A 22,546-nucleotide genomic window follows, 5' to 3' on the forward strand; every position below is an offset into this window, starting at 1 on the left:
GCTGGCTCTCGGGACTTTTGACAGATTGCCAACAGTGTACTCAACCGCAATAAATGTTTTATACCTCCTCTCCTTCATGGACCTGAAGCTGTTACTTCACCTTAGGATAAGGCTAACCTCTTTTCAAATGTCTTTGTTTCCAATCCTACTCTCAAATGATCAGGTAAACTCTCTTCCTCATTTCTCATCTCATACAGACTCTGATATTCCTGTTCTTTTCATCACTCCAAAGAAGGTTACCAGAATTATTCATCCTCGAAATGCCTCGGAAGTGACTGGTCCTGATGGAATCCCTGTGATTGTATGGAAGTTGTGTTGTCCTGAACTGTCATCGATTCTTGCCAAGCTATACAACCTGTACTTGTCTGCTTCGGTGTTTCCTTCATCCTGGAAAGTGGCTTCTGTTGTCTCTGTTTTCAAGTGTGCTCATGAGCTGTCCTTAATTACGGATCATTTCAACAGGGCATTGGAGCTCAAGGGTGAAACTCGATTAGTTGCTTTGGATATCTCAAAAGCCTTTGATAAAGTGTGGCACAAGGGTCTGCTCCTCAAGCTTCAGTCACATGGTGTATCTGGAGTGACGCATTCAATCATTCTGACTTTCCTTACAAATTACAAGATTAAGGTGGTACTTGAGCGTCAATCTTCTCTTACTTGCTCCGTCAATTATGGTGTTCCACAGGGCTCTGCTCTGTCATTGGTCCCACTTTAGTCTTTGTTTAGTGATCTTCCAGATAATGTTTTGTCTCAGCGAGCCATCTATGCTGCTGGCTCCTCACTTTACTGTACAGAGTGGCCAAAGTCCTTATGCACGCTGTTAGAATTGTTAGAATTTATCTACATGCTTCCTTTCATTCTCCGCACAAATTTGAATTTTTCTCCATGTTCTTCTGGACATCTTCTTCCATGTTGAGGGTTGGAGGTCATAAAAGCAGCCTCTGACAGCTGTTTTCAGGTCTTCAATTGTCAAGAATCAGCTATCCTGCTTTATTCAGCTATCCTGCTAAGAATCAGCTATCTTCAGCTATCCTACAACAAGATGGTGCACCAGCACATGATGCTCTCGCAGTTCGAGAATATCTCGATGACAAATTCAGTGGACGATGGATTGGACGTGGATCTGAGATAGTGGCACCTCTTCGAAGTCCTGACTTAACAACAATGTGATAAGTACATTTCTTGTATTGCTGAGTACTTCCAAGTGAGTTGGTTGTCTTTCTCGAGCGCAGAGGTATTTACCTCCTGATGCCGTTTTGTACCTGTATAAAACAACTATGTCCCCTCATGGAGTACTGTTGCCACATTTGGGCTGGAGCACCAGCCTGTGACTTATCTTTACTTGATAGGTGCCAGAAACGCCGAGTGAACCTGGATGGTGTGGGGATGGGTTCAACTCTTCAACCGCTCTCTCACCCTAGGTCAGTTGCCACTCTTAGTCTGTTCTCCAGATATTTTCACGGCAAATGTTCTGCTGGACTTTCTGACTTGGTTCCTCCTGTACGAGTGTTTGGACGTAAGACTTGGTTTGCCATCTCTGCACACCCATGCACTTCAGCTGATCCAAAGTGCAGAACAAAAGGCTTTGCAGATAGTTTTATCCCTCGTGCTGTCTTGCTTTGGAATTCACTACCTGTAATGTGCTTACCATTATCCTACGATCTACCCAGCTAAAAGAGGAATGGCAATTCCTACTTCCTACATCTTTGTGGTTCCATCGAATTTCACCTGACTTTTGCTACTCACTGTACTTGGATGTTTTCTTTTTATTTTTCTCTTTCTTTTATCCTTATCTTTATCAAATCTTCTCTTAGCCCATTACATAGAGTGGCTTTATGCCTTATTTGGGGCGATTTCCATGAAAAAATAATAGTAATAAAAAAAATGCAAACTACTTCGTACAAGACACGTAATAAATAAGACATACATTAAAATGACATACACAAACAGTTTCTGGTAACTGTACCCACATAGCATTAAACCAGCACAGGAGAGACCGCAAAGCCAATAGGATGTGCGAATCAGAGAATACATTTATAGACGTGAGCTACAGGGTGTGACATCGGCATTTCGTTCAATTTACCCAAAGCAACCTGTCAATCCATAATTATAAATTAGTTACTGGATCAAATTCTTCTCCCATCATGTTACCTTCCGATGGAAGCAAATTTGTTTGCTCACGAATTCCTTCATGGCCCGACTGTAGTCATAGATGCGGCTGTTGTGGAAGTGGTTTATCTCAGCTGCAAAACAAATACAAAGTACGACTTGACTAATAACATCCAATGTACTGAACAACAATGACATGAACAGTTCTCTCATTAATTAAAATCTTTGTTCTGTCAATTAAATTCCCATTTATGATTTCATGGTTGGTGTTTGATTTTATTAAATAATGCAAAATGTCACATGTTACAAAGTACTAATGTTTCTGGATTCATGAATTTAATAGCAGGAAATTTGTGATGACTACGAGATTTCTGAATGTCTCTTTGATATCATAAATCAACTGCGAATAAATTTACTAATTTCGATTGATTTCCGATTCATTCGTGTCACATTTATGACGCGCGCGGTGGCGTTATACGATACACATTTACACCGAGAGAATTGGGGTCCTCTCCCCACCCAGAACCTCCGGGACTATTAAAATAATTTTACCGCCTTAAACCTCCCCATGCACCCCGCGAGTGCACCCAGCAGGTTTCAACTCATTCCGTCCAGCAGTTCAGGTGTGCGTAAGAGTCAAACAAACACATAAATAAAACAAGTGGTGCCAGGCACAACAAATCCCACCCATTTAAGGCATAAAGTTATTTTGGGGATCAAATTTAAATTTGATACATCCTTAACCTGAATGTTGATTATAAGGAATAGAATAAGGAATATTTTAGTCTTAGTTTGAAGTCAATTGCACCATTTTTGACGAAGTTATGACCGTAAAATGATTTTGACCTTTCAAGGCCACGTAAGGTCAAAGGTCATGGTGTCAAATCAAAGCCAATAAAGGACTTCATATATGTCTTCCATAGTAAGCACGCATATTCCTAACCTTTTTGATTTATAATGGAAAATTTGTAATTTTGACCGATGACCATGACCCCAAAAACTTCGGATCCTACCGATCTTCACAAATATGCATTTTTCACTATAGGAATGGGTAGGATTATAAGTGACAAATATAATAAGGTTCACTATAAGCTTAGTTTGAAGTAAATCAGATCATTTTTGACGAAGTTATGAGCGAAAACGATTTTGATCTTTTCGTGACCTTGACCTTGACCTTTGATCCAATTGGACCCAAAAGTTAATGGGGTTGTCCAAGGTTCATTGCCCACCTGAGGATTAAATTTTATATTGTTTGCTAAAGCCGTTTTGCCATAAAGTTGCTTACAGACAGACAGACAAACAAACAAACAGACAAACAAACCGGACGATTACAATATCCCGCTCCCTCCCTCCGGGGGGCGGGATAACAATGATCAGTAAACATAATACATGGGATTTGAACTGAGGATCTCAGTTTCATGAGTGTTCAGATAGGAACACCAAACGGGCAAAGATCTTATAAAACCAAGGATCCTCAGTATATGAAAACACACACACACACACACACACACACACACACACACACACACACACACACACACACACACACACACACACACACACACACACACACACACACACACACACACACACACACACACACACACACACACACACACACACACACACACACACACACACACACACACACACACACACACACACACACACACACACACACACCTTGCAAGGCATATGCCATGATGTCCACCCGTTTGTTCACCGTCTCCTTCTCCAACAGCGTCATCTTGTTTGCAGTGACACATTTATCACATTCCTTTAGCTTCTCTGTTGCTGCCTGTAATGGGGCACATTGGTAAATGATAATGTTAAAGAGAGAACAAAAAACTTACGAGCCAGGATGGAGGGCTGATATATGGGATAGCAGTGGGTCACCATGCAAATGGACTAGACTAGATGGAAGACCATCAAAGGAAATACTGAGGGAGGTAGATTCGCAGATGTAAGATGAGGAAGAAATGAGCAGAGGTCATATATATATATATATATCCACCTGTAAAACTCTGTTTTTTGCCAACTCTCACTTGGTCGACATCTTGATCTATCTCTCTCTCTCACACACACACACACACACATACACACACACACACACACACACACACACACACACACACACACACACACACACACACACACACACACACACACACACACACACACACCATCCCAGCTCCTCCATGGTGTAAGTGTTCTTTCACTAACCCCCTCATGGTTAAACTCCCAAAGTTTAGCTGACTCAACATCTCAACTCTTTTGTTCCTCGCTTCTCCCATCCATGGAACTGCCTTCCAGAGGATGTTCTGTCAAACCTCCACCCTCCAAGATGCTGGTGCACCCCTTTAACTGCAATCGTTTTTGTTTTCTTATCTTCCTCTTGATTCGAAAGTAGAGTATCTTGCATGATGCTCACCTTGTGGTTCTGCAGAATGTGTGGAAAGCAGGCAAGAAGGCCCTTGTATTCAAGCAGCAGCTCCATAAACGAGTTCCAGTCCTTCTTTGGCTGTAAGGTTGACACCAATGGTACTTAGTCGGAGTAACAATTGTCTTTGAAATCATCATCCATAATCACAACCAGTATATAAACTTAAACCTGGACAAGCCATAATAATGCTTTGTGGAAAATCATATGCAGGACAAAGACACTCGTGGCCATCAATCTATTTTCACATGAAGTACATGCATTTGAACATTGGTTCAGCACATCATAAGCCAAAGGTTTAGATGGGAACACCAATTAGCCAACCCAAGTGGACCATTAACACTGGTGAGAATGTCATATTTGTGCCTTGTGAATGCACAGGGTAAGTATTAAATGATGATATTTACTATTACTCTTGTTTGGGAGTAGAGGGTGGGAGTGGGAGCTGTGAGTGCTGTTATAAATATAATTTTTATTTTTGTTTGGTTCTGTGGCCACAAGAGGAATTATACTCGATTTTTGCATCTATTTGTTAAAGGAGAAGCAGCTGTCCGCGTGTGTGTGTGTGTGTGTGTGTGTGTGTGTGTGTGTGTGTGTGTGTGTGTGTGTGTGTGTGTGTGTGTGTGTGTGTGTGTGTGTGTGTGTGTGTGTGTACGTGCATGTTATATCCACTGCTGCTGCTTGCTTGCGTTAACAGGAAATGATAGGAACTTGACACCTGTCATTCATGGATATTTGTCATATTTCCTACATTTCCGTGAGTCCGAATTGCATTCAAGAACTTTTGCATGACGGATGGCACTCTTAAAAATAAAAAAATAAAAAAAATAGGCTCCTTAGAGAAGCTTGTGAGCCATTTTATGTTACAATCCTTAACTGGCATGCATGATATACACGTTCGGCCACGATGATGAACGTTGTTACTAGGGGGGTTCTGCGCATGCGCACCGAGCATTCTGGGGTCCTGAGTTCAAATCCCACATGGCTGTTGAATTAATACCAGGTGAGGTTGACTCTGCCTGTAGTCCTTCCAAGGTCGGCAAAATGTGAGCCAGCTTGCTGGTATCCTGTGTCGGAGTGGCGACCCGTCCAGGATTGTGCCCAATAGCCAAGGAGACTGCTTCGGCAGCATCAACGCTCTGCACAGAGCATGGTCCAAATGGATGGATGGATGGATTATGGGATGGATTACATCATTTTGACAGTTATCTCTTCGATGAAGCTGAATCCCATCCTCTAACATCAGGAGATTGTTTTTTTTTAAATTGATTGATTGATATTGGAAATATATACCACCTTCGGTCATTAAATAAATATTGGTTCATCGCTCGCTTTCCTGCAGAGAAAGCGTAAAACCAGAGTTCATCCTCAGTGATGCCAAAAGGCTGAGTATGAAACAATAGAGAGTGTGTGGCCATGTTTGATGTTGTCAGGAATATTAAGTGCAGGACACAAAGCTAACCAATTATCTGAGAAGTAAATTAGCAGAGAGGAAAACTGCTGTTTTTGTGAAAAAACAGAGAAATTGTATCCTTTCCAACCAAGTGGTTTGGAGTTAATTGAGAAGGTGATCACCTTACATGTTCAGAGAACAGGAAACCAATGTCTTTAAAGGTCTTCCCTGTATGTTGCATAGCCATCACCAGTGCATTCACCTCCCCTACGCACATGTGGAGACACACACACTTTAACTTTGTGTCAATGTATACAACCATTAACACACAAAGCACAAACTCAGCAGGTTTGGGAATGAATTACGAACAAAACGAATGTTTGGTCAAATCACATGTAGGAAGAAGAGTAAAAAGTGAGATGTTTCACCAATGGAACCAAAACCGATACTGCACATGATATCAATTGAAGCTATCTATTTATGATGCACAGACGGAGGAGTGTTGAAGGTGAGAGGTTGAGGTCAGTTCGAATTAGATATTCAATAGGAGAGAGAAAGGAGGGGAAAGGTGAATGTGAGGAACGAGGAGAGAAGGTAGAGAAGTTTGAGAGGACATAGGAGTAAAGTGCAAGGACTTGAAAGGAACATTTTTGAGTAAATGGGGGAGGGTAATCACAATTCCATCATATTTGAGGATGTAATAAATATATGCTCATAACAAATTTGAAACGTTCCTTTCACAAGATGTTCTTGACTCCGCAGTTTTTAGTGCCAGCTTATCTTTCTTCTGCTTTGATAGGCCTGAGCCCACTCCAGTGGTGGAGTTGCAGTCTTTGTCAAGAATGCCAAATTCAAGCCCAAACTTCCAGTTCAAAGTGAGGACATGGAATCCAACATCACAACTGACATCAAGACTTTCTTTCTCTTGAATGGCCTGATTAGCAGATCATTAGATTTACCACTGGTACTCTCTCAACAATGGATGAAGGCCACAAACCATAAATAATAAGTTAGGGCTGTCTCTCTCGACATATCACAGGCATTTGACACACACTGGCACCATGCTCTACTTGTCAAGCTCTCCACACAGGCAGGCCACCTTAATTCCAGGCTTCCTCCATTCAGGCTGTCAGCACAAAGCTCTCAACGGTATCCTTTCATCTCCCCTCCCAATGGAGGCTAGCATGCCAGAAGACAGCATATTGGGCCCAGTCTTGTTCCTTATATACAAAAACATCACAGATGCTTTCAAAAACCCGATTTGCGTTTGATTCCACATTCTGCCATTAGGTACCCTATCTGAAAGGCAACCAGGCAGCAGCTCCTTCCTTCATTGCCAACCTGGAAAAAATTAGATGCTGGCCTGTCATCCTGAACATTCCCTTCAATCGAAGCAAATCTCACATTCTCACTTTTGGGCTCTGGAATAATTTCCCATTAAACTCAATATCTCCTTCCTTGATTAACCATTGAAAGACGTTTAATCACTTGAAATTAGGGGCTTTACATCAGCAACGCTCTCTTCTGGGTGGACCATATATCAAAGATGGCTGAAGTCAGCTGCCGAATGACATCCTTCATCATTTGAAGTCATTTTTGGGCAGATTCCCCTGTTGAAACAATTTGGGGAGTTGCTATACACCAACTCGTCTCCCCCGCTCTTGTAGAATCCAACTCTCTCAAAATCATTTGCATCTTTCACAAAGAAGCAGGAACACAAGTCTTGCTCTTCTCTAATGACAAACAGGTTGTATCCTGACTTTTTTTTAAGACTGCTTGCTGATCGATCTCTTCTGGTCTTACTCGGGCTGCATTCAGTTCTCCGCCCTTCACAGCCCCTCTTGGACAAGCACATTCTTCCAGTAACCTCCTTCTGGCTAACCCTCCAAAATCCAGACTCCAGGCTAACTGTTTACCTCCTCCCCTTTGTTCATCATTCTTTTCTCCCATTTGTGAAACTACCTTGCTGGGTCAGTTCAAACTCACTCTTCCCTCCATCTCATGTCTGTATCATTTCCTGGGCAATCGGAATGGATAAGCCCATTGAAGGAAAACCGCATAAGCTTTGTGTGTAGCATAATATGATTTCCCGGTACATCACCGGTCATTTGGCGCACCGAGTGTACCTTGAAAGACACCACACGACGGTCGTTGGCATGACCCCGATGGGTCATGGCAGGAATTTGGAATTTGGTCAGGATGTTGGTGATACCGCAAGTTGCTTTTCATTGAAGGACACCGTGTGATCTTTCACATCCACTAGAAATCAATGACAGCAGATGGAATCTCAGATTCATGTCCCATCATCCAATGAATGCCATCGTTTTTGATCGGTCTTTGCATGTGGCGCTATCTTTTTCTGTAAATGAGTTTTTATTTATATATATATATATATATATATTTTTTTTTTTTTAAAAACCCACTAATAATGTTGTATTCTCTCTGAGATTTGTAGATTTTCTCCATCCTAATTGGGACATGCACTCAACATCTTCCATGTATTTTGATAAGCCGTTTAAAGTATCGTACTAGCGTGCACTCCAAAATGTCTGAAACCGAAGCAACCACATGATATTACCCATAAAGTGTCCAAACCAACTAATTTCTAGCACACACACACATCATTTGTAATTGCTTGCTCTTATTCATGTACAATATTGTGTACTCCCTGTAACGTCATGCAATCACGTTCTTGATATTTGAGTGAGTTTTGCATTTGCTTAAGGCATTTCTCCCAAAACCCAGTTATAAATATAAGTTCCCTTAAAAGGAGACCATTGGGCCCAACAAAGCCTGTGCTATGATTGCCAACCGATGGTTGTTTGTCCATGCTCTATAGTTTTAAAAGAGTGAGCCTCAAGCAAGGAAGCAGCATGTACCATTTTAAAAGCTTTTGCGATGACTCGGTTGGGGTTCGAACCACCACTCAGAGTGGACACTCCAACTATTACCGCCACTGAGTCTACTTTGGATACCGTGACGCAAAGTAAAGTGATTTTGTCTCATCACGCTTGTTATCAACACACGATGACCTATTCAGAGCCGACCGTGACCCAGTCTTCGTTCGATTGTCCTGTTCAGTCGTTTGTCACTATGTAAACACACCCCTCTGCAATGTGTGAGGAACGTCAGAAACATCATAACATTTGCCTAAACAATTCCAAAGCAACCCTGACCTGGAAGCCAGACCTGCAATCTGAGCTGTACAAGAAGCTCAACATCCAAATTGAGTAAAAGGTACACACTCCATCGCAGAAGGCCTCTTTGGACTCTCACATGCTGTACAAATGATCCTTTACACTCACCGAGATATCCACTGCAAGAAAAAGCCTCTGCATGCTCAACGAGGTGTTTGCCAAACCTCTGGAGCTCTCGAGCAACCCCTAAGTACAAAAACAAACAACGCCGTAGTCTTCACCATCTGAAAGCAGAATACAATACTGTACTGTGCATACAGGACCCTCCATAGGTATTGAAACAGTGAAGTCAAATTTGTTATTATTGCTACGTACTCAAGAAATTTGGATTTGCGATCAAAATATGAATATGAAGCAAGAGTACAGAAGGTCTGCTTTTATATATTGGTATTTAAATGTATATATGTTTTACCATTGTAGAACAATTGCACTTTTTATGTTCAGTCCCCCCATTTTAGGTAAACATAAGTATTGGAACAAATGACAGACAGGTGTTTCTTGTTGCATTGATCATTCACACTAAAAAGAGCTGTGAATGTCTAGTGTTGGTTTTAGCCTTCGCTGTTGCCTTGGAAATCTGCCTTTGGAGTCAGAAGGCATAAACCAACATGAAGACGAGAGAACTGTCTCTGAAAGAAAAGCAAGCAATTTGGAAGCCGAAAGAACAGAAGAATTCAATGAGAACCAGAGCACAAAAAGTGGGCAGAGCAAATCCAACAAATTGGAATATCTTGAATAAGAAAGAAACCACTGGTGCACTGAGCAAGAGATGCCGGCCAGATCGGCCAAGGGAAACAACTGCAGTTGATGACAGTAAAATCATTAGAGCTGTGAAAAAAACCCTCAAACAACTGTCAATGACATCATCAACTACCTGCAGAGTGCAGGGGTGAAATTATCACAATCTGCTGTTCACAGAAGACTTCGGCAGCAAAATTACAAAGGCGAAACTGCAAGATCCAAACCCATCATCACCACTAAAAATAGAACGGCCAGATTTGAATTTGCCAAGAAGTACAGAGGTGAGCCAGTAGAGTTCTGGAACAAAGTTTTATGGACAGATGAGACCAAGGTAAACCTTCACAAAAGCGATGAAAAGGTGAAAGTGTAGAGAAAGGAAGGAACTGCATCTGATCCAAAGCATACCACCTCATCTGTGAAGCATGTTGGGGATAGTGTAATGCCTTGAGCTTGCATGGCTGTCTCTGGAACTGGCTCACTCATCTTTATTGATGATGTAACTAATGATGGCAGCAGCAGAATGAATTCAGAAGTGTACAGAAACATCTTGTCTGCCTATGTACAAGAAAATGCCTCCAAACTCATTGGGCAACGTTTCACCATGCGGCAAGACAATGACCCGAAGCATCCTGCCAGAGTGGAAGGTGTTGGACTAGCCGAGTCAATCTCCTGATTTAAATCCAATATATTGCACTTGCTGAAGAGGAGACGAAAGTCAGAAACCCCCGCCAATACAAACAACAACTGAAATGGCTGCAGTAGAGGCTTGTCAAAGCATCTCAAAGGAAGATACCAAGAGTTTGGTGATGTTGATGGGTCACAGGCTCGATTCAGTTATTGCATCAAAGGGATATGCAACCAAATACTAACTATTATCCGACCTTACTTGACTTTAATCTGTTCCATTACTTATGCTTACCTAAAATGGGGGGACTGAACATAAAAAGTGCTATTGTTCTACAATGGTAAAACATATAGTATATGCATAGAAATACCAAGATATTAAAGCAGACCTTCTGTACTCTTGCCTCATATTCATATTTTGATCGCAAATCCAAATTTCTTGAGTACGTAGCAATAATAACAAATTTGACTTCACTGTTGCAAGACTTGAAGAGGGCACTGAATGCTCATTTAATGTCCCACCTCCAGTGCAGGATTTGTCAAAATCATGGATGGTACTAGTGATGTTCCTAATGCCTTCATCCATCCTTCGTACAAAACATCCAAACTCATCCTGGCTGCTCTCTCTGCAAACATCACAAAACAGAACCTCACAATAGATTAATACTTCTGATTTTGATGATTCTGATATACCATAATTTGTTACAGAGCATCGTGGCTGCCGAAGCAGTTTCTAGGCAAGGGTGATACTCGGTGGTTTGTCATTGCTTTCCCAGCAGTAGGTCGGGCAGGAATTTGTAATTTGTTCATGGTGCCTGCTATAACTCGCCGACTATTCACAAAGGACACCGTGGGATTGTTAACATGCAACATCTAATTCTGGCAGAGGGGATTCCCGTTTAACGTCCATCCGAGGGATGGCACATGGAGGTAGTGGACAAAAAAAATTGGAAACACCAATGTAAAGTCACTGAATAGGGTGTTGGGTCACCACATGCGGCCAGTACGGCCTGTATGCGTCGTGGCATAGAGTCCACCAGCATCTGGAATTCTGCAGGATGGATGTGGCATGATTCTTCCATGAGAAGGTCAATCAACTCACACCTGTTTGATGGAGGGGGAAAACGCTGTCTCAGGCATCGTTCCAGAATATCCCATAAGTGCTCCATTGGGTTCAGACCTGGTGACATCATATGTTTTTTGTTTCTTTCACACTTCTTTCTATATATTTTTTTCACAATTCACTTCATTCATTCCAATGTATTTTTCTTCTTTTTCATCTCTTTTACTCTCTATTCCTCTCTTCCCTGATCTATCTCTCTAAGGAGAAGTGATTTCTTGCAGAATTTATTTTTCAACAAGGCTCACTTGGCTGCACCCGGTCTGAGGGTAGAGGTGGAGTGGCTGAAACCCAAATCCTAATCAGGTTCCTCCCGATGACTCCATCTTTGATCCTTACTTCTTCGGATTCCTTCATGGTCTTCCGTTTCATCAGTCATGCCCATCAAACCATTGGGCAACCACATGTGCTCTGCAGTTGAGGGCAACAGTGGGTCTCCTCTTGCAGCCATGCTCGCCATAATTATTGGCAACCAGGCCTGCGCAGCATTTTTATACATGAGGCTAAGCATGCTGGGATGTTATTTGCAAAATTACCATGTGGGCCACACCAATGTATAAACCATTCCTTGGTGTCCCTCATTTACCCAGGCATTTCCATTTTTTTGGCCACTACCTGTACATTGATGAATCACCCTGCCTGTGAAACACTGGGATGACAGTTTATAGCTGGATTGGGATTCAAATCCAAGCTCAAAGGCCTCGGCCATCATGCCGCCACAATTCTTAAGGTGAAATTGGGTTTTTTTGGTTGTATTTTGCATTGCCACAGGTTACATTTTAAGTGAAACCCGCCACAGGTGGAAAACCGATCTCACATTGTCTGGACAGAAAGTTCAGTCGGTGGGGTCAACATGACGTTAAAAATGAAGCCACCAATAACTTCATCCTTTTCTGCTTTTCGTTTCCCAGCCTTCCAAACCTACAAGGATAGAGCATTGGTTTACTTATTGAAACCATCCTTCACACCAGTAAACACGAACCAGTAAACACAAGGAGATACGAGAAGAAGGCATTTGGATGATTATGCTTGTGTTGTGTCCACATCTATTTTTCTGATATTTAACCCTTTGATGTCACAGGTATTTAACTATTTGGTTAAACATGCGTGACAATGCAAACAAGCATTTATAATTCTCTCACTCCCCTCCCCCTTTTGGGGTTTTGATGTCATATCCTATCATATGTTGCCCATACAGGTAGACATTTCATAAAGTAGACGGAAGACAGGAAGGGCAGAAGGAACTTTCTCCTGGGCACTTAATAGATACAGAAAATGCACCCAGTCCAGGGTACTTTTTCATCGGTGAAGTGCAGGAAGTGCTGGAAAACTTCACTCTGGGCAATAACTGGATGTTGGCTCAAGCGTGCTATCCAAGTCTGCAGACGGGAACACCGCTGTTCGATGAATTCAAACTCAAAACGACCTGAAAAGGCAGTTGAGGGGCAGGAAAGGCTCATGGTCTGTTCCTTTCCTTTGCACTTGCACCAGTGGTAAACAAAGTGTGTAATTCCATCAACATAAGGATTTCTCTGAACTGCACTGTTTTTATCTCTCTATCTCTCTCTCTCTCTCTCTCTCTCTCTCTCTCTCTCTCTCTCTCTCTCTCTCTCTCTCTCTCTCTCTCTCTCTCTCTCCAATTTTTCCACCCCAATCTCCAACCCCACACCATTTACCCGTCTCTCCTTACCAGAAGATAGCAAGATTTTTTTATTTTATATTTTTACAATGGATAACCACCAAACAAGGAAGAATGTCTTTCGGCAAAAACATTAACCTGTCAAAAAAAAAATACCGATCTGCTCTTTGCAATACAAAATTTCAGCACGACGTGCCATTTTGAAACTCCGGGCTCATTTCCCAATCCCCTGATTCAATTTATCAAAAACAACAATTAAATGGTTTGAATTTTCAATGAATACACCTGTGCACCTCCTTATGTGTAAAAAAAACAAATTAAAAAACCCCAAAAGGAGGCATTATTTTGTGATGAATCCTGACCTTTGACATAAAACCCATGATTACTGTTGTGTTAAGCCACACACTGAACGGAAAAGAGAAAAATCGAATTCACATATACTGGAGGATATATTTTTTTTAAACACCCTAAAATAAAAGGCAGGTAGAAGTCCCACCAGTGATTTGCTTCTCTGGGAGTCCTGGGATGGGAATGACAGCTCCAAATTTTTCAAGCAACCTGTCGTGGAACCAATCAAAATGCTTAAAACGATGTCCCACCTGAACATTTGTATCCTGGGGGGTGAAGAAGAAGTGAAACCGAGAGATTGTTTTGTTTTCCACAAAAAACATTTCTTTCACGGACTTTAGTTAAAGCTGTTGAAAACGCTGTATACATGTTTTAACAAGCAAACGTATATAATAAATCCATAGACTAGGGTGGAGACATGTAAGAAATATATAGGCGAGGGTGTGGACATGTCATAAATCTATAGGCTAGGGTGTAGACATGGAATAAATATATAGGCTAGGGTGTGGACATGTAATAAATCTATAGGCAAGGGTGCGGACATGTAATAAATCTATAGGCTGGGGTGTGGACATGTAATAAATCTATAGGCTAGGGTGTGGACATGTAATAAATCTATAGACTAGGGTGGAGACATGCAATAAATACATAGGCTTGGGTGTGGACATGTAATAAATCTATAGGCTTGGGTGTGGACATGTAATAAATTTATAGGCTTGGGTGTGGACATGTAATAAATCTATAGGCGAGGGTGTAGACGTGTACTAAATCTATAGGCTAGGGTGTAGACATGTAATAAATATATAGGCTTGGGTGTGGACATGTAATAAATCTATAGACTAGGGTGGAGACATGTAATAAATCTATAGACTAGGGTGTAGACATGTAATAAATCTATAGGCTAGGGTGTAGACATGTAATAAATACATAGGCTTGGGTGTGGACATGTAATAAATCTATAGACTAGGGTGGAGACATGTAATAAATCTATAGGCTAGGGTGTAGACATGTAATAAATACATAGGCTTGGGTGTGGACATGTAATAAATCTATAGACTAGGGTGTAGACATGTAATAAATCTATAGGCTAGGGTGTAGACATGTAATAAATACATAGGCTTGGGTGTGGACATGTAATAAATCTATAGGCTAGGGTGTAGACATGTAATAAATATATAGGCTTGGGTGTAGACATGTAATAAATCTATAGGCTAGGGTGTAGACATGTAATAAATATATAGGCTTGGGTGTGGACATGTAATAAATCTATAGACTAGGGTGGAGACATGTAATAAATCTATAGACTAGGGTGTAGACATGTAATAAATCTATAGACTAGGGTGTAGACATGTAATAAATACATAGGCTTGGGTGTGGACATGTAATAAATCTATAGGCTAGGGTGTAGACATGTAATAAATATATAGGCTTGGGTGTGGACATGTAATAAATCTATAGGCTAGGGTGTAGACATGTAATAAATATATAGGCTTGGGTGTGGACATGTAATAAATCTATAGGCTAGGGTGTAGACATGTAATAAATATATAGGCTTGGGTGTAGACATGTAATAAATCTATAGGCTAGGGTGTAGACATGTAATAAATATATAGGCTTGGGTGTGGACATGTAATAAATCTATAGACTAGGGTGGAGACATGTAATAAATCTATAGACTAGGGTGTAGACATGTAATAAATCTATAGGCTAGGGTGTAGACATGTAATAAATCTATAGACTAGGGTGTAGACATGTAATAAATACATAGGCTTGGGTGTGGACATGTAATAAATCTATAGGCTAGGGTGTAGACATGTAATAAATATATAGGCTAGGGTGTGGACATGTAATAAATCTATAGGCTAGGGTGGAGACATGTAATAAATCTATAGGCGAGGGTGTGGACATGTAATAAATCTATAGACGGGTGAAGACATGTAATAAATCTATAGGCTGGGGTGTGGACATGTAATAAATCTAGAGACTCGGGTGTAGACATGTAATAAATCTATAGGCTAGGGTAAGGATATGTAATAAATCTATAGGCTAGGATGTGGACATGTAATAAATCTATAGGCTGGGGTGTGGACATTTAATTAATATGTAGGCTCGGGTAAGGACATGTAAAATAGCCACAAGAAAGGTTACTTTTGCATTATTTATTCATAGTGAGGCAACTGAGCTAAATATAGCACAACAATTATGCATTTTGTGAGGAAAGCACCAAATTTGGCACACTAGTAGCCTAACATATTATGAACAGATTTGGAGAGAGGGCCATCTCAAATTCAGCCGCTGATGGCTGTGGCAGCCATTTTCCACTGCCATCAAAAATTTTGAGATGGCCCAATATCCAAATCTGTTCATAATATGATAGGCTACTGGTGTGCCAAATTTGGTGCTTTCCTCACAAAATGCACAATTGTTATGCTAAGTTGCCCCACTATCAAACGCTCTTTACTCGAAAAGTTTCATATAAGTCACAGAATTAGCTGCTTGATTATGGGGGTTACAACAGGTCAAATAAAAAAAAAATTGTCACCATTAAATTAACCTCAATAGCGGTTAAACACAATCAAACCATTGTTGTCAGCACACGACGTGTGTCTGACCCATGTCTGCATACCGAAGGTGTAAGTCGGTATTCAGTGAAGCTCTTGAGACCGTGATGTTTGCTGCCCTTCGTGGGAGCATCCACTGAACAGGTGATCTCCTCCAAGTCGTAACTCCAGATGGGGCCCACATCACTCTCCTGCACAGTTACAAGTCTAAAATTGGTGCAACCTACCTCTCCCAATGCTTATCTCTGCCAACCCACCAACTGCTCCTTATTGGTGCACTTCCAACACATCTCACTTTTCATCTCAACATCGATTTCACTTCATGGGAGGATGTCGGGCTGGGAGGTTGTATGTAGTGGGGGTACCCCAGGCATCATTAATAGGACCGTTACTATTTAAAATTTACATTAATGATTTGGACAGTGGGGTTCAGACTGCTTTCTAGCTTTTGAGATGACAACGATTGAAGGTAAGGTGGATAGCAGAAAGGGAGGGGATTGGATTCGGGAATGTCTCGATAGTTTCACAAATTGGGAAAAAGATTGATTGATGCAGTTTAACACAAGGAAATGTTCGGTTCTGGGGTTGGGAAAGAATAATGAAAATAGGGCGAATTAATACAATTAGATTCTGATGAGATTTTGGTGAAGATCCGGATCTGATAATTTATTAAGTGATTCTTCTCCATTGAGAGATACGACGAAACTAATATATAGCGCGATATCTCAAAAAGTTGTGGACGGATTCGTATGAAACTTGGTGGACAGGTTGGGTGTGTAATGATGACAAATTTATTTGATTGTAGTGAAGATCCAAATCCTGATCTGTATATAATCATTATTCAATTTTTATTAAGTGATTCTTCACCATTGAAGGATGGGGGCCAAAAACGATATATAGCACGATATATCAAAAATTTATTGGACCCGATATGTTCAAGTGGATCAGGCATTGTGTGGTGGAGGTATGCGCTCTACCGAGTGTCCTAGTTTTCTTGTGTATCCCTGTGTACCTTTATTATGACCATTTCCTGGCTGTTTGAGGTGCACTTTCCCATTAGGTAATTCTCCACTCCGTGTTTTCCATAACAGGACAACCTGTGGAATAACACGACCATTGTTATCCAATGACAACGGAAATGGGTATTTATGCATTTATCAAGAAAAACAAGTTTAGATCACACAGAGATCAAAATAATTACTCAATCACCTGCTGTTCTACCATCTTTATTGATATGTCAAGTTCCTCATCAACCAACTGCTAAATACAGGTGAACGAAGAAGAAGGGTGTAAAATCACCTGTTCAGAGTTTTCATCATTGAGGATGTGCTCCTCATGGTAACTGGAGCTGCCATCTGGGCGTCCATTATAGCATTGTTGGGACAAGGTAGATCAACAGATCCTTGCGGACCTGAAGGACCAGGACTTAAATCATCCCACTCATTGTTCCACTCATCTTGGGAATTGCTCAGTTCCATTGTCATGGCCATAGCTAGGCAGATGACACAAATTCAGAGGTTCGGCGATGTCATATAACACAATGAGAAAGAAACGGAGCGAACTGAACACCTGACACATGTGCAATGAACCAATTTTGTGTTATGTAACGGTCCGGTTCATCTTTCATGGTTATTCCAGCACGCAGACCAGTCGCGTAAACACAATGAGACACAAAGTGCTACAGATGAGATTTTAAAGTTAGTCCTTCATGGAGTACAGTTTTACCTGTAAACGGAAGAAGAAAAGGTTTCAAAGTAGGTCTGTTTTGCGTCCTTCTTTTCCCCTGATATTGTTCTCCATCATCAATGACCGCAGTGCTCTAGAACAATATCGGAAAACAAAATGTTTTTGTGCCTTTCAATTCAAAACGATGTCCGAGTTGTTCTTGCTCATGAGGGCAATCACCGTGTGCCAAGTTACCATCCCACGTAAAACTGCGATGATGTAGCAACATTGGACTGCATTGCAATGCTTTGCGAAGAAGTATTACCACGTTTGATGTTACTGTAATATGTGATGTTGTGGATAACCATGGTTATGGATCAAGCAATGGTACCATTCCCTGTTATTAAAAGGTACCTGTGCATAATCCACCGTTTCCTGACTTTCACTGTTGATGGAGGAAGGCGATGAATCGGTGATCAACTGTCAAACACCGCAGCAGTATTGATGGTTAATACTCAATCACTGTACTCACTAAAAACATGCACAGGTAAATACATTTGTGCAGAAGCATGATCATGATAAACGATGAAAGAGCAATGGTCATTTGGCCCATCATATCCGTGCTGTGTCAAAATCAATGCATTTCCACATGGTGAGGTGTAATGAAAGAGATGAAAAAAATACCACCAGGAAATCTATTTCAAGGAGATGGAAGGAAACAGCAGAGCACCATTCACAGGTAGCAACTGACACATGGGTTTGACAGATGAAAATGTGTGTGAGTGTGAAGTGTGTGTGACACCAAGAATAACTCACAATCCAAACACATTGAAGCCATTCTTGAGATGTTAAGATTGACAATAAAATTGACCTGAAGAACTTAAAAGTAAAAAAAAGAAAATGACAACATCAAAATTATGTTTCATAAATAAGGGGGATATAAAAAAAAAACTACATTCAATTAAAACAACAAAATTTAAATATGCATTTCAATAAAATAGACATTATCAAACCTTTTCGATTTTCACTCATCAGGATGCAACCCCAAGAAGATGAAGAAGAAGAACCAAACTCATTTATGAAGTCACACAGTGTGATGTCCTCAACGTTGATTGGTTGAGAGAGAGAAAGGACGGGACTACCTGACTGGTGGAACCAAAGAGCATCATGAATAATGAGTAGGTGGAAATGAATCACCAAAGTACCGGCGGAAACGTCATGCTAATTAGCTGAGGGCTGGTTGGAGAGAGAGGTGGGGGGGGGGGGAGGTGGTGGTGGTTTTCATGATGACTCGATGTTGATTGTGGTACAATTGTCACACAGTCAAGCCATCATAGTCAAAATAGATATAAACTTCGGACAAATTTTGTCTCCAGAGTAGGATTGGTTGACCTGATGAATGTAGCCTCCATCGCACGAAGGTAGCTAAACTGTGTCCTCTGCTCAGGATTTTAAACCAGCCAATACGATATTGCTCAGCACACTGAGGATTATTCAGTTAATGGTAACCAATTGCAGAAGCACAGGGAATAATTGTCGTACTATGTACATTCTGACAAGCCCGAGTTGGTTGTCTCTGTTTGGTTGACTGACCCTGTCTGATCACCAAAGGGACGTGTTGTTCAAGATGATCCTTCAATCTCAAAGATTTACGGCCCACGTACCTTGCATCACACTGGCTCTAAAATTCGTAAATGATCTTACTTACACGAGAGGTGGGCAGAACATCTTCTTGGACTGACGGAAGCAACTGGCGGGTCGTGAAAATCACTCGTGGTTGAACAGCATAGTAAAAATGGGACACTGTCTGTTTGATCTGGTGTTCAAACCGTTGAGACACTTTGCCTTTCCAAGGTAGACTTTACATGCTGAGATCGACTCAAAATCAGCAAAGATGTCATCCACGTACCGATAATAGATGGAAGGGGGTTTAACTCCAGGATGTGGATCTGCAAAGGCAAGTTTTTCCACAGTAACCGACAAAGATGTTTGCCAAGACGGGGGCTTCGAGGGGATCCCATCACCACACCATCGACCTGAGTATATATTGAATCATTGAAAGTGAACTCGACAGAATTCATTAATTCAACGAAGAGAGACTCACACATCGGTGGAGGTGTCAAGTCATGATGATACAGAAGTTGCGCGCAGATTTTGATCACTTCTGTCAGTTGGACATTCGTGAATAGACTGGCTATATCATATGAGCACATTGTGGAATTCTCGTTCAGGTGTGTGACGGTCCGCATAGCATCGGCGAAGGTGAAGGAATCCACAATTACATGTTCTGAGACACTGCCCAGTGCTGGCTGCAATAGTTCACATAACCATCTGGCGAGTTCACGCTGTGCATATTGAAAGGATTGGCCGTAGAGGAACACTATCTTTATGAGTGTTTGGCAGACCATACATCCGAGGTTTTGCGATCTGACAGGTCTAATTGTGTTGTAAACATCCTTAGAGAGGTCTCCTCGTTTTCAGAGTTGCATTCGTCTTTTCGCCAGTTGTTTCTCCAAATGAGATGTGTGGTCACGTTCAGTTGTGTTTCCCAGGCGTTGGAACTTGGACACATCGCTCAAAATCACAGATATTTTCCCAACATCGTCACTCTTATTCAGAATAACCATACCGGAACCTATATCTGGTCTGCAAATCTCGATTTCCGGATTGAATTTTAGGTCACGTATAACAACCAGGCACGTATACCTGAACTCTCTCCATCCGTCCCTGGAGTTCACCTTCGAGATGGAACGCTCCAACGTACTTCTCTTCTTGGACGTCTTAGTTGAGAAATCGGCCGACGCTTATAAAACCACAGTCTACCGTAGGTCTACTTTTACTGGACAGTATACTAGGTGTGACTCTTACAGTCCCTCGAGATACATGATTGGATTGATTGTTATCTTGGTCAATAGCACAAGAAAGATCTGCTCCACAGATAAATTCCATGCTGAAATTGAGACCATCAAGACTATTCTTCTCCATCATGGGTATCCTGAACAGATCATCAATAGATATTTATTTACAAATTTCTGAACCCACCAAAGAATCCCACAGTCGGACCTGGTAAATTACCTGTATACCTACGTCTACCTTGGAAAGTCAAAGTGTCTCAACGGTTTGAACACCAGATCAAACAGACTGTGTCCCATTCTTACTATGCTGTTCAACCACGAGTGATTTTCATGACCCGCCAGTTCAAAAAGTTGTTCTCCCCGCCTCTCATACAAGTAAGATTATTTACGAATTTCAGTGTGATTCTCGGTACGTGGGCCGCACATCTTTGAGATTGAAGGATCCCATTGAGCAACACGTCCCTTTGTGGATCAGACGAGATCAGTCGACCAAACAGAGACAACCAACTCGGGCTTGTAAGAATGTACATAGTCCGACAATTATTCCCTGTGCCTCTGCAATTGGTTACCATTAACTGAATAATCCTCAGTGTGCTGAGCAATATCGTATTGGCCGGTTTAAAATCTTGAGTAGAGGACGCACTTTATCTCACCTTCGTGCAATGGAGGCTACATTCATCAGGTCAACCAATCCCATTCTTTGCAGACAAAAATAATTTGTCCAAACTTTATTTCTATTCCTGCTATGATGGCTTGACTGTGTGACAACTGTACCACAGTCAACATCGAGTCATCATGAAAACCACCCCCCCCACCCCCTACTAGCCCCCAGCGAATTAGCATTACGTTTCCACCGGTACTTTAGCAATTCATCTCTGCCTAATCATTGTTCATGATCGTTCATTCATGATGCTCTGTGGTTCCACCAATCAGGTAATCCCGTCCTTTCTTTCTCTCAACCAATCAACGTTGAGGACATCACATTGTAACTTTATAAATGACAGTTTGGTTCTTCTTCTTCATCTAATTGCAGCTTTATCCTGAGGAGTGCAAGTCAAAAAGCTTTGATAATGTCTATTTCATTGAAATGCATATTTTGAAAAAAAAACAGACAAAATACTACAGCAGAAGGAAGTGTGGACTCAATTTCCAGAAACATAACTACAGAAAACCACCAAGGGTTGTCGATACTTTGTGAATTGCAAGAACGGGAAACTAAACTCCGATCCACCGACAAGACATTCATCCGTAGCTTGATGGAGTACTACTCTCCCCTCTGGGCTGGCTCCCCCACCTCACATCTTGCTCAGCTTGACACTGTGGTAACCAAGGCCTTGAAGATTATTCGAATCTCCCACGATGAAGCTGAGTCGATGGGCTTATGACTGTGCCATTGCAGACAGGTCGGTGGTTTCTCTGGTTTCGACCGTGTCCATTCTGGTCTTGCACCCTCTGCTCTTTCCATGCTTTGCAGGGCTCACACAGACCACCATCAACCCCCTTCTGGTGAAACTACCTAAATCCAAGATCCCTGCTCTCCTCCACTCATTTGTTCCCCTTATTTTTTTCTGCCTGTGGAACCAACTTCCACCTCCTCTTCAATGTTGTTCTTCCCTTTCAGGTCTTCAAGCCAGCTGTTCAACACCATCTCAGATCGTCCCCAATCCAAAACAATGATCTTTTATACCCTCGTTAACCAACCCAACCCCAAATCAGTCCTTCCATATTTCCAGTTCCTTCCACCCTTGAGTTTCCTTCCATATCCATCTTGTCCACCCCATGCATCCTCTCATGCCCCTCATCCCTTCCCACACCCATTGTTTGTCCAAGTCTCTCTCGACCTTGGTCTTCGACTCT

At 41.6% G+C, this 22,546-nt stretch overlaps 1 protein-coding gene across 4 annotated transcripts in view; it reads right to left on the reverse strand.

The window, feature by feature from the left end:
• LOC147034315 (sorting nexin-9-like) overlaps window positions 1–22,546 on the reverse strand; it is a 53,734-nt gene that overhangs the window by 14,129 nt on the left and 17,059 nt on the right. For 2 of the 4 annotated variants that reach the window (XM_085880543.1, XM_085880536.1), the window contains exons 4-17: window positions 18,249–18,314; window positions 17,895–17,988; window positions 17,469–17,661; window positions 17,182–17,266; window positions 16,235–16,360; window positions 13,757–13,874; window positions 12,917–13,047; window positions 12,439–12,542; window positions 11,024–11,127; window positions 9,245–9,322; window positions 6,127–6,206; window positions 4,538–4,627; window positions 3,790–3,904; window positions 2,149–2,240 (exon numbers count right to left, since the gene is read on the reverse strand). In XM_085880543.1, the coding sequence (XP_085736669.1) occupies window positions 2,149–2,240; window positions 3,790–3,904; window positions 4,538–4,627; window positions 6,127–6,206; window positions 9,245–9,322; window positions 11,024–11,127; window positions 12,439–12,542; window positions 12,917–13,047; window positions 13,757–13,874; window positions 16,235–16,360; window positions 17,182–17,266; window positions 17,469–17,661; window positions 17,895–17,988; window positions 18,249–18,314 (1,476 nt within the window). The remainder of the gene's footprint in view (window positions 1–2,148; window positions 2,241–3,789; window positions 3,905–4,537; window positions 4,628–6,126; window positions 6,207–9,244; window positions 9,323–11,023; window positions 11,128–12,438; window positions 12,543–12,916; window positions 13,048–13,756; window positions 13,875–16,234; window positions 16,361–17,181; window positions 17,267–17,468; window positions 17,662–17,894; window positions 17,989–18,248; window positions 18,315–22,546) is intronic. The other 2 variants (XM_085880552.1, XM_085880562.1) reach the window with 2 other exon arrangements.

This window comes from Eptatretus burgeri, chromosome 1 (genome assembly GCF_056783735.1).
Source record: "Eptatretus burgeri isolate ZD-2024b chromosome 1, Ebu_testis_v1, whole genome shotgun sequence".
NCBI lineage: Eukaryota > Metazoa > Chordata > Myxini > Myxiniformes > Myxinidae > Eptatretus > Eptatretus burgeri.